This window comes from Falco peregrinus, chromosome 7 (genome assembly GCF_023634155.1).
Source record: "Falco peregrinus isolate bFalPer1 chromosome 7, bFalPer1.pri, whole genome shotgun sequence".
NCBI classification, from domain to species: Eukaryota; Metazoa; Chordata; class Aves; order Falconiformes; family Falconidae; genus Falco; species Falco peregrinus.
In genome coordinates this window covers 33,494,928-33,510,122 of record NC_073727.1, presented here as the reverse complement: position 1 = coordinate 33,510,122, position 15,195 = coordinate 33,494,928, and the positions used below count along the sequence as shown (strand labels likewise).

General features: G+C 42.7%; 1 protein-coding gene across 2 annotated transcripts in view; it reads right to left on the bottom strand.

Annotated features, from left to right (window-relative positions):
* TPD52L1 (TPD52 like 1) overlaps positions 1-13,786 on the bottom strand; it is a 60,288-nt gene extending 46,502 nt beyond the window's left edge. For both annotated transcript variants that reach the window (XM_055809464.1, XM_055809465.1), the window contains exon 1: positions 13,664-13,786. In XM_055809464.1, the coding sequence (XP_055665439.1) occupies positions 13,664-13,682 (19 nt within the window). In that variant the 5' untranslated portion in view covers positions 13,683-13,786. The remainder of the gene's footprint in view (positions 1-13,663) is intronic.
* Between the last annotated feature and the right edge of the window lie 1,409 nt (positions 13,787-15,195).

Below are 15,195 nucleotides of genomic sequence, written 5' to 3'. Positions count from 1 at the left end.
AGTATTCATATCAAATAGTGAGAAAACATCTCCTAATTATATAACCCTTCCAGTAAGCAAAATGGTATTACAGCTTCTTTTGCCATGTAATTGCAGTGTAGCTAACAGCCATAGCAAGGTATGTAGAACTGTTTCTTATTTAAAACTGGAAAACACTTGTTTACAAATTTAAATTGCAATTAAGTCTTCAAAGGGATGAAATGGTAAGTAGAACAAAGGAACTGTCCAGACACTGCATTAGTGCCTTTGATCTTCTTTATAATGTCCTGATGCCAGATACAGAGATTAAAGAGGACTAGAAGCATGTACAGTAAATAACTAAATGGATCAGAAAAAACTATTAAAAATTGCAAGGATTTCCAGTACCATTTTTTCTGCTCCGAAGTTATTATGGGAGGATCTAAACAAGAAAGTATGCTTTCATTTAATCCACCTAGAAAACAAACTACTTGAAGGAAGATCTTCCCTTCTGTGTTTGGTTCTAACTGGACAACTCAGCTGCTTGAGCCTAGCAATAACCATAGAGCCTGCCTTTCTCCTAGAAGGCTTAGAACTCAGAACAGAAAGAAGGTTGATTTTGAAGCTGTGATGGAAAAATAAAGGCAGAGGCTGGGTTCATCTTGGTTCAGAGCAGGAAGAACTTAAGATGCACAGGTCATGTAGATCAAAAGTGTAAACATTAAACAAAACCGTAGAATCTACTTCCTGCAGCCATGGGGGCTTAATCTTCTTTGAGTACAGTCTTTGGAAGAGAGATAAGGATGGGCAAGTGTCTTTATTTCCTCTCTCCACTGGGCTTTGAGTCAGGCATGGTGTCAAGGAGCGGGAGGGAGTACAGCTTTCGGGTGTTCAAGAGCTCTAGGCATAGCCTACCATCTCAGAGTAAGTGTCCCCAGCCATCCTGGAGCAGCTCATTACAGACTTTACTACAGCTTTCCATTTCATCTCTTAACCCCTGCAAAATCAGGCATTAATAAATCTATGCATAGCTATGAGATAGATTGGCAGGTTTCCAAACAAATGAACACTTTAATTTGAAGCTCCTGGATAAACAGCCAGTTGTAGTATGCCAATTCTTTTCTCTGTTCTAGCAAAATATAAAGAAATTAATCATACATTGAGAATCTCTCTTAGGTTATTTTTCCCCCAGAAGCCATTGACACAGCTGCCAATCTGCCAGTGAAGAGACAATTTACATTCGAATAACTAGCATAAAACTGACTCCACAGCCTGACCCACTGCACTGAGAAGCCATGCACATTGGTAAGTAGTTTGATAATCATCCCACAGAGAGAAGTGCAATGGATAAAAGTGAGAACGGGAATCATGGTAAAAAAAAATAATTTAAAAAAAAAAATCACTTACTAAAAACAGGTACCAAGCTGCAAACTGAGAACTGATCTTCCATATGAAATAACTATCTGAAATGTCCAGAAATGACATTTTGCATTTTATCCAATAGCTAGTTCTAGTTGTATAAAATAATAATCCCGCCTGCCTAGGGAAGACAAGGGCGACATTGCTTTCTAAGCTGTAGCTATGGAAATACAAAGCAATTGTTGTGAAATGTAACAGTTTAAAGACAGCAGATGCTTCTTTCTATTATGTCAATACTGAAAGTAATGACAGTATTGTACCACTTACTGTGCTTTCTATTGATCATTCTGCACAACTTTCTGTGAGGTCAAGAAAAAGATGCCACAAGGGAAAGGGTTATCATTTCTTTTTCTTTCTTTAGGCAGAACAGAAAAAAAGAAAAAAGATGAAGTCACGATGGAATAATAGGGAATGAGAAAGTGGATGACACTGAGTCACAAAAGAGACTTGTTCTCTACAAATAAGGTACTCTAGAAACTGCAGCAGACCGCATAAAACAATGAAGGAATAAAGCATATAAAATCAGACCAGAGAAAAGCAATGTAGGGGTAGATATGAGCTATGATATGGAAATGCTGGAAGTCAGAGGTGGAAGTTGTCAGTCACATTTCTTAAACCCACCCTTTCATACTAAAAATACACAAAGGTACATTTTTCTAATCTCAGAATAGACAGGCACCTTGGGTCTCATCCTCAGCTGGTAGAAGTGACTGTGATTCCATCAATTGTAATTAAGCTCACACATCTGCTTCACTGAATCAAAATCACAGAAACTTAATGGCAGGATTTAATAATCTTTCTCTCCTAAGAAAGGATTGGTTTATTGTACCTTTCTAAAGCCAGGTGCAAAAGAATATCACTAGATAGCAATCTAACTGCAGTATAATTAAACTCACAAGCCTCTTCAATTAAATTCCAACAAAGTATCTGTGCTGCAAGAAATGATAAAATTATAATTTTTTAATTAAAAAATGAATTCTTCAAGTAGCTATAATTTGCATCCTTTAGATCACAAAAAACATAATTAACAATATCTTTATAAGTCTAATTTAAAAACAAGCAAAATCTTGCTGCAGCCAGCAGGTTGCTTGCTTTCCCCACACCCCCATCCAGCTTAGATACTGCAAATTTTCTAGGGAAAATACACGGGAAACAATCATAACTGGGTACATGACAGATTCTTTATTCGCTTCAGGCTCAAATTCATTATTCCCATTCCTTTAATACAAATTAAGTGTCTTGGTATTGTTACATATACTAAAATACACACTTAGTAATGCTGACAGAGAAGGGACATACTATCCTCCCCCTTTACCTGCTCAATCTCTGATATTGGGACAGTAAAGATGACAGTTTTTAAGGACCAGGACTATCTTTTTGCATGCTGCTTGGCACAAAGTTTTATAGGCAGCATCATAATTATAAATTAACAACAATAAATCAATAAGTTTAGATACAGGCACAGTTCCTGTCCCCAGAGTTTTTCTTAAGATTACGTTACACTATGTAAGAGCTCACGGTCTGCAAGAGGCAGTGAATCAACATGCTCCTCAAAGCAGGCATGTCTTACATCCTCCCCCCCCCCCCCCCATTTTTTAAGTACCATCTGCTTCAGTTTCCAATACCCCTTAACCCCTTCGTAATGAAGAACTAGTTACTTTTCATCAGCGCACTCCTAAGCAGGAGCTGGGTGTCCTCTGACAGTGTAGGCTTCCTCCAGGCCTCGCTAAACAAACCTGACCTACTCTTGGATGCATCTACCTGCAACACAATTGCATTCTCATTTAAAACCAACAAAATAGAGCTCATTTATATGAACATTATTTGAAAACAACCCCTTTTACCAGAGACAAAGGTCATGTACTCCCTTGCACAAGCCCTTTAAGACAAAACAAATTATTATTTGTTAAAACAAATACTCCAAATATATTGAAAAGCAACTCTAACCTGTGCCACCTTGCTTCTTGCAAATGCACTACCTCATGGCTAGGCAGTCACTGCGGTGCTGGATTACTCTGATAAACCTGGAATGTGGAGTTGGTCTGACACAAATTCCCTGGCCACAGGCCACATGAAGTACAGCTCAGTCGGAACAGCACCATCTAGCTGGGCCCGCTCAGCTCAAAAGTTGCCTTTGTTTTTCCTCCAGGTTTTCTTTGCCAGCACCATGAACTGTGAAATTAGGTATTTATTATTCTGCTGTCAATGTTAAACTCCATGTTAAGGCCTTCAGAGTTTTTGGCATCATTAATTTTGTGGCTTTGCCCACTCAGTGTTTTGCAGCATGCCATTGCAAAGGAATGTGCTTACTTAGTGAGGCTGTGGGTGGAGACATCTGGGGTTTAGGGCCCTGGGTATCTGTGAAGTTCCCATAGAAACAGGTTTCTTGGCCTTTCCTACTGTTGGGTAGGGTCTGAAGACAAGAGGCATGCCTCTGCAGTTGGCCTGAGTTACACAAATGACCGTACTTCAGGAAGAGAGGCTATTTATCAGACCAGGAGACAGAGACTGGCACTTTAGCCACACTATAGTGTCTCAGTCTTTTGAGGTCCCTCAGTTGCAAGCCAAAACAGCAGTCAGTCACAGAGTGTGGTTTTTTCCTCCTTGATGATCAACAGGGAGGATAAGCCCTGAACCAAAGAGGGTCAGCTTCTCTAACAGCTGCTCTGGACACAGGATAATGGCAGGAAAATGGGTAAGCGAAGGAAGGGGTTTAGCTAAGCACATGGCACAAGTTGGTGCATCCTTGATGTTGCACCAGATCACACTCAGTGGCAAGAACACCACTCAAACCTCTGCCCTAATCCATATAGATCACTCAGCCCATTATCACGCCTACTGTAACTACAGTACCTTAAGAGGGTCTACAAGAGAGCACAAGACAGTCCTTGGCTTCTCTTTGCTCTTCTACTATGGTATGTACGAAGTTTTTTCTGAGAATGTTGTTGCAGAATGGACACACTGCACTTTTCCAAAATAAACCAGTATGCCAATGCTTGCATCTCTGCCAAGAACTTCCATTCACACCTTCATCCCTACTCAGCATAACTGTTGAAATCTTACTCTCTCTTAGCCTTCCCCTGTTATGTTAGACTATGATTTCCGTGTGCTGCATGTAACCATGACCAGAATACTGCTGCTCCCCTTTCAGGATGTCCTCATGCTCCATAGGTCTGTGCGGACCTGGACACAACTGATCAGCCTTCCAATTCCAGAGCTAGGTCTAAACCTAGTTCCCATCTTTGAACCTCTCTCAAATGGGTACGAACTATTATCATTACATACTCTTCTTTATTCCTTGTACTTAATTCAGACTTCATATATATTGCTTATTATCTAGGCTTCTCCATTTTTTGAAGCAATTTAAAACCACAAGGGAAGACATATTTTTTCCTCCACCTGTAGTATTTGACCCAGTTTCCTGACATTATCTGTTATTTAACTCTGCAAAGACCTTATTTAAATCTTCAGAATTGCATTGTGATTCAGTTTGTAAGAATGGCATTATTCAACAGCCCTTTTTTTTGTAATCATCAGGTTATTCAAGTAATCATTCCTTCTTCAGCATCATCTTTTCTTTGCTATCAAAGCTTCTGCACCACCTGACCCACAACATGACTGAAGGATTTACTCTTGCAAGACCACATGGCTTCACTGGTTCTTCAGTATTCTCATATGTACATAACAGTGTACAGCACTGGTTAGATTAATTACAAGGCAAACATCATTCTCCCTGATTATGACTTCAATTCCTTCCACCCACAACAATAAGTTAATAGCTGCCATCTGCCTATTAAAATACTTTGAGCAGAAGATAATCTTCTGTTCCTGGCATAATTGCCCCTCAGACTCTGTAATGTACGTACATTTTACTTGTGTCTAAGGGAAAATCTGGTTGTGTTTAAATACAACTATCTCTGATCACTTTTTAATGAAAATTTAGCACGCAACAACACAGCAGAGAAAGAATAAAAAGCTTGAAGCCTTCAGAAGATATTCTAACTAAACACATTCGCTCCACATCATTCTCTAAAAATACGTCAGCATTTTGTAGCGTGACTTTTGATCTACTCAGTGGAGTTAAGAATATTTTAATTAAAGTGTGAAACCTAGAAGGAGGCATTAGATAAGCACGTAAAATGCCTGAGCCAACATCAGCATGACAAGTTATTACTAAATCCACCTAAAGCACAATGAAAACAATTATTCCATGGAAACTATGCAAAAGTATTTTAAAACTTTAAGTTTATGAGTAAACGTTTTGTAACCACAAACCTACACCACCTTAGTTCCAGCCAGGTGGCAAGGCGATATCCTGGTGAGGAAACTGGTGAAAGAAAAACACACGAACCAACAGGTGAACACAGAAAAATCTACTCCTTACTGAAGAAGCAAACATGGAAAGCATCACCTCCCTTCAGCCACCATTTATAAATATTTACAGAATATAAATCATACAGCCTTTCAAATCCATACAGTTTTTAATTATGGTTCCCATATTTTACTTAAAATTTATAAATTAGTAACTTTAATTATTAGGCAATTTTTAAATACAACTTTAAAATGTGGCACAGGTACTAAAGAGAGACAACTTAAGTATCTGGATAGCTAAAGAGGGTGTTTCACAAATTAAAGCACAACTCAGACAGAAATCAGACTGTATAAATGGAAAGAAAAAAACAGAAAGAATGGTTCTTAAAAGACAAAGAAATAGTTTGGGCAGGATCTGGTCCTAGCAACTTCACTGATCAGCAAACAAAGGTAGCCCTTTCAGCAAGAAAGCACATGAAAATAAATTGCACTGCCTGCTACAAAAACATTTTATGCAATTACTTTTTACGGGGGAAACCAACACCACATCTATAGGCACTTTATGCTTGCATGAATATAAAAATGTTTTCAGAGTGTAATTTTATCTCTCACACTGCCAAAAGCACCACTAGAGCCCTAGTTTCTGTGTTTTATTAAATGCTAACCTTGAGTCTGCATTTTGAGGAATCTGTTGTTGTTAAAAGTACTTTAAATTCTATTATCTTACAAAAACATTGCAAGTCTAACTTTGCCTTTAGAACAGGAAAGCTGAAAAGTGACTGCTTTCCATTACATATTTTAAGTACTTTCATTTAAAACATTTCACTGACTAGGTTCTTGGTCAACAGCAAGGATTACTGCATGCTAAGGTAAATTAGTGGTGATAGCATGACATCTTTACAAAAACCAAACCCCAGAAGACCAACAGAAGAACCCAGAAGCAAGCATTTTTCCTGACAGACCCCTTGCTTCAGAAGGAACCGACTGCACAAGGCATAGTGTTACCTTCCTTCTTCTGGAAGTGACACAGAGTGTTAGACCTTCTGAGCTTTATAGCCACTAGTTGTTTCTCTGAGCTCCCTGGACTCCCCTTCAGTGACTAGAAATGCAAAGATGTAAAAACTGCCCAAGAACTAGATCCCTGACTACATAGTTCTTAAGCATCTGAAAGCCTGTTAGTTGGACAAGAGTCTACGTGAGAGAAGCTGATGCATCTGGCCACATGAAAAACACACATGTAACCATGACTCTTCCTTATTTCCATAAACCTGTCTTTATAAATTTTACTGCCGTATTATCCTTACCTGGTTGTTGTAAAAGCCCTGGCTTTCAGCTACTAAAATTAGATGCCTTTCAGCAATCAGCCTTATATAAGAAAACTTCATGACAGATAGTGTGGAGAGAATACAGAGATTCCTAGTATTTTTATGTGACTACTCACAGCGGGAACTTTCTTGTCTGCTAAGGGATCCAATAGTGGATCCTTCACTTAACCATGCCACTAACCCCCGTCATTAATATAAACACAATATCTTTTTACTGGAATAAGTGAAAAAGAATCAAAAAGTTCAAGAAATCTTGTACAGAAGTAACTAATAAAAACAGCCTTTTAGAAGCCCTTTTTATTATTCAGAGAGTTTGTAAGTTCTACAAGCACAGAAAAGGTAAAATGTGCTAAGCAGGAGAGAAAAAATGGAATACTCTGCATTAAGACCTTTATCATCATAGTAAGATGGTACTTGAGGCAGTATCATTCCATGCGTGTTGCATTCTTGCACTGATTTTGCACTTTCAGATAAGAAAATCTGCAGAAGGATCTTTACTGCTGATATTCTACTTCCTTTTACACAGTGAAAAAGAGCAGGAATGCCAGACAGCATAAGAGAAAGAAAAGGAGATTTAGTGCTAAAGTGCAATACAAACACTTGCTAAATGACTGTCTTTTACAGTTACTCACCTGCAACACTTAAATGCCACAGATGTAGAAACGTAATGAGGATAGCCTAGCTAACTATTATAACATGATTTTGATCCATGATCTCAAAGACAGCTAAGCAGCATTACATCTGTCCTACAGAATCAAACAAAATCTGCTAGTATGCCCAAGGTTTTGGAGAAGATCAGTGTGACATCTGATACTGGAATCCAGACTCGTCATTCCCCTCTCACAATTTCTCGCACATGACAGGTTTAGAGAATGCAACAGTTAAAATGCCCAGTTTAGAGAGCAGCAGACTACATTTCTAAAATTTGGCATTGCAACTGTGCATTTTTATGAGATACAAATAAAACCAGATAACATCAGCCTGTCCAGGTCTTGTATTTATATATTATCCCAAGAGGTACTTTCTGACTAGTAAGAAAGATTTTACCCTTAAAACACTTTCTGAAACGACAAACTCCAGGATTATGCTAAAACTAGCTAATAAACAATATCTACAATTCTAAATATGGCCACATAGAACATCCTTTAACCCCTCTGCAATCTTCTGCCAAGCTTGTGCCACATCCTGGACCTTCAAGCAGCATATGCCCTAAGCAAAGCAGCTCAGAAGTTCCACACATTTCTGTACTGTACTGCACAAGTCAGCAAGGCACCATCAGCATCAGCCGACTCATTTTTCCACTAGTGCACTTGAGAACACTGACAGAGAGCATGGTCAGACTGTACTTGCACTGCCTCACAGCAGGACTCATACTAGCAGTCCTGTGAACATAAGAAAGTACAGGAGAAAAAATAGAGCAAGAATTTAAAAATATGTTTTAGGATTCGAAGTGTTTGGTTTTGCATGTTCTGCATTTTATATCTTCACAGTTGTAAAACTGGCAAAGTTACAATACCTTGTAAGACTGGCTCTAGATTTTAGAGGTGGTATTTCTTTTATACCTCTTTTCCAAATCTCACTGTATTCTGTTCTCAGTTTTCATGTATAACATGAAACCACTCAAATTTTCTCAGTCTCAGCAAACTGAATTGTGCTGAAAGCTGTACCGGCTCAAAAGGGTAAAACAGAAGCACTGGATTTGATTTCAGACATTTATTTGCTTAAAATCTGATATATCAAATTCATTCCATGCATGTATTTTCCCTCCCTTTAGTATAAAAGGGATGAAAGAGCAATTATGTCAAGCTCTGCACACTCATGTTAAATATTTAAGAATCCTATTATTAATTACAACCCTACCACTTTCACTTGACCTCATCTTCATGTGATCTTATTAACATGGCAGGTGAGGCTTCCATCATACAGCCAGATGTGCAGGTTTATCACTGGCAGCTTTGATTACCCCAATACTCTCTGACCCTTTGCGAAGTTCTCTCTCCTGCTTTCCACAGCAGGGCAATAGTGAGCTCCAAGGGGTACCAAGGAGACAGCACAAACCCCTGGTTAACCTGAGTGAATCTTGAATCCTCAGAAGCAGGTATGGCCAGGCACTTTCCTTGCAAAGACTGGTGGGGAGTGTAAATGCACTTCTCACAATGGAAGGAACCAGCAGCTGCTGCTAGGCAAGAAAACTAAGGTTCCCCTTGCCTCATCCTTCCCATTTTCTCATGTGTATCAACACCAACCAAAACTGTGTGCTAATGGACTTACTCAACCACAACCATTTTCTCCTCATACAATTTCACTAAATCAGCTCCAAGCCACTAGCTTTACTCTGCCCTTAGGGGAAAGGTGAAACAGTCAGCGCTCCTGGGTAAAGCCACAAACCTCAAGCACGAGGCTAGCGGAGATGCTGCCCTCTCTATGACGACCACAGCACTGCTGCTTGCAGTAAAGTAACATCTCTGTGTGTTCCTTATCCACATCTTCCCACTGTGAGACTGACTCTTTATTCAGATTCATACTGGTACGAGTAACCCCATGAGCTGCTAGTGAGGAGAAAGAGGGAGAGAGAATGCCAACCAAGCTGCCAATGCCATGTTTTGGGCAGTCTTGTACACCGTATCACAGGCAAGACAAGACCTGCTGCCTCCCACCATGGGAGACCGCAGCCCATCTGACTGCGAGGTAACAGGTGCCACTCCGGCAGGGAGAGGGCCACTGTGCTAATGTTGTGACCTCTAACAATTTTCTTCTGATCAAAGGCTCCAGCCAAATGGCACATGCCCAGGTGTTGCCTCTCTGCTCTGTAACCTCACATGCCAGATGCAACTGGCCTGAGGATTAGAGATGGAATGTGCCAGCCTCACACAGCAGAGGAAAGCAGCGCCGTGCTGCAGGCCTGCGAGACACAGGCCTCCAGAAGACACCGTCTAACATCTGGGCTAACCACAGCTCCCACCACAATACTTCACAGGTGCACGCATAGCCACAGCAAGGTATTATGGCTAAAATGCACAAGTAGAAAAGGATGCAGAACATTTGTCAAGAACAGCTCTGAGAAGAATTGCTAGTACAGGGAGATGCCTCAAAAACCCTTTCAGAGGCTAGAAGTGCAAGAAGCTGGTTGAGCTGCTTGGGTAGGTAAAAGGGCAAAGAGCAGAAAGCTGCACACCAAAGCTTTACCAGGGTAAGAATCAAGAGAGGATACAACAGAGAAAGGAGGATGTACAATTACAGCTGGATACAAGAAAAAGGGAGAATTAAAAGGGGAGAGATGTATTAAGAGCCAAGCTCCAGTCTTAAAAGTGAGCTTCTCAGGTGAGACAGATGAAGACATCCGTGGAACTGGCATTATTAGAAGACATTCACAGTTTTAAACTAGAAAGCAGGACTATGCAGGATAGTCAGTTAATCTGGACCTGGAATAGAATGAGTATGATGAGAGGCAAATACACAGTTCTGATCTTCCCATCTTCCAGAGAGAAATATTGTTCTTCAGACTTCCAAACTTTTAACTTTAAAAATAACTGAGAGCCACAGGAAGAAAAACAAATATGCTTTTATGCTAGGTGCTAAAAAGTCCTAAGTACAGCTGGTATGTTCCCAGAATCAGCTAGCTCTGGGACCACTAAGAGGAAGAAGTGATGAAAGAAAAAAGCACCCAGAGGTTTAAAGATACAATTTCTGTAAAGTACAATTTATGATTTTAACTACACATACAAATTTGTTTACATGGAACATCTGCTTATTTCTTTAGAAAATAATTTTAACATTAATTACTATTACTCTGTCTGGTAGACTGTCTCATCTAGTTAGCATGAATGCTGCAAGACATGTTCAATATACTTAAGCATAATAGTAATTCTGTTTCAGTCCATGAACTCCCTCTACTGCTTTAAGATAAATATCAGAGCATTTAACTTTCAGAGTCTTTGCGGCAGGGGCATATACTGTGCCTTGAACTACACAAATTCCTGATGTTAGCTGTGACCTCTATGGAGTTACACATAACAATACTTGTTTTTAGTCCACAGTTGCATTTATTTGTAAGGTCGATGCACGCTGCTACATGAAAAAAAGCTGACAAAAATTATTTTCCTGCCCTGAAGAAATCTACATTTTATACTTGCGCGTGTGTATTTCTTGAACATGAAATTGATCTACTAAGGCATAGCCTCCCTTCAGGACAACATAAAATAGCACAAAGAACACAATTATGTGAAGTCTTTTTGAAGAAAATTTTTAAAGTGTTGAATATAAGAAATTTGACGGTGCTTTCAAATTTATAGTTTTTACTTTGTATTTTCAATTAGAATGCAATCCCCCAGCAGAGCACACTGGAACAAAACATTCAGGATTCATTTCTCCATGGGCATCCAAAGGTCCTTAGAAGCAATGCATAAGCTCATTAAAACATATACACGTTTCTCCTGCTGCTTAAGTGGATACTTGAAGTGAGGGGTTTTTCCAGGCAAATTGCTACTGTTTTCTTAGTAACCTCCTATAACCATGCTCTGCAAATTGCATAGTGGGATAAAAAAATTCAGATTTCTAGCCAGTACTTAGATGTACTTAACTGAATTCAACTGCAGTAGACACACACAAGTTAAATTCTTTCTGCCAGCCACGCTCCATAACTGCAGTAGCACGCACTGAATTAAGTCTAGAAGGAAAGAGGGACATTTTGGAACAAAGGTTCGCTGGCATGCACAAAAATCTTAGCTTGTACTGCTAGTATATCGAAGAAAGATGTTTTTAGGTAATGGAAGACTGTTCTGAAAAACTGGAGAAATAAAACACACAGGTGAGAAATAGAAGAGTGACTTAAGAACTGAGTATAGTCTTGAAAAGTCTCACATTTGTCTGTCAACTAAGATTACCAAAAAAAGCTGCTGAGCTCCTGCACTGCATGCAGAAAACTGAAGGGCTAAGAATTCCTTACCAAATAAAACTAAGCAATACAAAATGCTTTTATATTCTCTCACTAGCCAATAGACATTCATCCAAAGACAACTTTAATAAAGACCTATGGCAGTAACAGAGTTGCTGACAAAAACATACATTAGCAAAACATTTATTGGCTTGAATTTTAGCATGCACTAAGAACATGTTTACTGATCTTACTAGTCAAGGAAGCTAAAAAATTCACATGGACATGTACTAATATCTGGCTAACTGGAATCAGATACTGTTTTCCATTGGTTCTACAAAATAAGAAATTATCAAATACTTTACCATATGAAGTTCCTGTTTAAAGAATGCAAGCTCCCACTGTAGTATCTGTACAGATGTATTCAGAAAATTAAATAAGTCTTATACTATAATCTTAATACTAACTTTTGAAAACTCCAGGAACTGAACCGCAGATCTATTTATTTTGCCAATCAATTTCAGCTATGTATCCATTAGGACAGCACATACACTACACTTTTGCCCGAAAAGCTTTCTCCTTCGCAAGTATCATGACCTCAAATTTCCCATTGTATTCCTTTACATGCAACGAACATTTGCTTCTTTTACATGTATTTGTTTAAGATGGTTTTTAACTACTCCAGAAGGCTATTTTGTCAGTTAATTTCCATAAGCATGTCTCCCCCTTATTTCATCTCCCTATTTTGTAGATGACATAAAATGGGTTCTAAACATTCTGCTTTTGCAGAAATATTTGTACCACCTGCTTAGTACTGCTGACTTACAGACATGCGTGGTGAAGTAGTAAGGTTCTTCAGAAAACAGAAGCAAGACCACACAGGTGAGCAAGAGCTGTGTATGCTAAATACCTTAGGTTGACTCAGACATCACCTCAACTTTGCATGAAAAGTTTATTCTGTTCTTTGAAGGCCAATTAACTCGACCCGGAGAAAGATATGAATGGCTAACTTCATTATAACGGTTGCAATCGGAAAGGAAAATGCTCACTTTAATGAACGCCGTGTTTGCAAAAGTGTAGAAATGCTTTAGCACGTCCAGTTTGAGGCTGGTGTCGGTGCGGAGCTCCGCTGGAAGCGCAGCCGCAGGGCCCCGTTCCCGCGGGCCGGCCGCCGCCCGGGGCTCGAGCTGCGATGCCGGCGGTGCACGCACCCTGCGCTCCCCGGGCGGCGCCGGGGCGATGGCGGGGGGGGCCGGCAGCCACGCCGCCCTCGGGCAGCCGGGCAGGGCACGCAGGCACCCGGAGCTGCTCGCACAGCCCGCGGAACCCCCAGCCCCTCACCGCGCTTAACTTCACGCGAAGTCGTAGCCCGGCTACTCGGCCTTGAAACGTTTGGAACCGGCAGCAGGAGCGAAGGGCCGTCACCATGCCCACCGCGCGGTGAGCGAGGGACGCCGAAGGGAGCCCGGGCCGGGATGGAGGACGGGGCGCACGGCCAAGACGCTGCGCGGGCCGGGCCATGCCGAGCTCCCCGGCGGAGCCCGGGGCCGCGACCGCCAGCGGGGTGCCGGGAGCCTCCCGCGGGTCTCTCGCTCCGCTCCCCTCACCGGCCCCTGCCCCGAGGTCGCCCTCCGGCTCTCCCGGCCGCGGGGCGCCTCCCGCGCTGTCCCCCGCGGGCTCGCCCCCCCCCCCAGGGGCAAGCGGCAACCCCGGCGGCGGAAGGGACGGGACCCCCGCACCGCGCCGCCCCGGAGGGCTCTGCCCCGACGCGACTCACCCTGCGCCTGCGGCTCCATGGCGAGGGGGCTCCGCCGTCCGCCGAAGCCGCCCCGCGCGGCCGGACCCACGGCTCTTGCAGCGCTGACAGCCGGCGCCAGGCGGCCGCTGCCGCTCCCCTCCCCCGCGGCGGCCGGGCGGAGCTGGCGGCGCCATCTGCCGGCCAGGCGCGGGCAGCGCAGCGCCGCTCACCTAGGGCCGCCCCCGCCCCTTGCCTCAGCGGCGGAGCCGGCCCTGCTGAGGGGCAGCGGGCGGCGCGACCCCCGCGGTAACGAGCTCTGGCGGGGCGGGGCGGGGGGGTGACCGCGGAGAAGAGCCCTTGGGGGTGCAGAGCCCCGGCTGACTTGCTGCGCTTCCACCCTCGGGGTGGCAGTCCCCCCGGGCGGGCTGGGAGCGGTCCCTTTGGTGCCTGCGCGCCCCGCCGGGTGGGGGTCGCACCTCAGCGACGCAGCAGGAGGAACGTGCCCCCAGGGAGTGCGGGCAAGGGGCGCCCCTCTTCAGCGCCCTTCCCCTGCCGGCTGGCTGACCGTACGGTTTCCTGCTTCTTTTAATATCAAAGTCTGATCTTAAATACGGGACTCGGAGGCAAGCGTACAAGCAAAGCCGCCAGCTTAAGGATCAAAAGCAGCAAGGGCCAGAGACCACCTCCCTTCAGAAACCTGTGGTGTCCCAAGGACCAAACCTTGTGTCTGCGCCTGGGCCAACCCCTCAGCTCCGAAGCTGCCCTGGCCAGCACGCAGCTTTCCCTCGCCGCAGTTGTTCTTCACCAGCTCCCCTTTGTCCCCGCTGAGGGGGCGCCTGGGGCCTCTCGCCAGGGAAAGCATGGATGCTCAGGGCCTGGCTTACCGGGGGGCACAGCAGCACCCTGAAGTACTCGGGTGCCTGATCTGAATATTTGACTTACTTGAGTACCTGAGGGTTTCAAGTACTACCTCCTATGTCAGAATCATGGGAATGCATTCAAAGGAATACTGACAGAGCCTACGCTGTCATGTATATTTAGCAGTTTAGGTAAAAATTATTTTTTTTCCCAGTACATTAGCCTGTATCCTACTATTCACTGGAAGCTGGGGTGACAATACGTAGTTCACAGTGCCGTGCGGATTTACTCTAGGTTTTGCTCATGCCAACGCAACTTCTACACTTCATTACCAGTCTGTGTTAGCTCAACTTGTGGAAGGGTCCAGAGTATTTGCTTTAGCAATGCTGCATTCACCATGGCTGATTATCCATGTATTTGTCAGTCAGACACCCTAATTTGTGCATATACTACTGAACGCCTTCTGTGACACAGTAAGGATGGGCAGGTTCTCAAGGCCTGTTAATATTAAAAATAACAAAGCAAGAGAGTAAAGGCAGGTGAAGGAAGTATTGGACAGTGTTGTTTGTGAAGTTACACAAACAGGTAATACTTTAGCTGAAAAAAACCAAATCCAAAACAGAATGATTATGCAGTTTGGTTAAAGAAAAAAAAGAACAGTTATAGGTAGAAAATAAATTCTTCTCCTTAAAATATTGTAGGACATAGAAAAG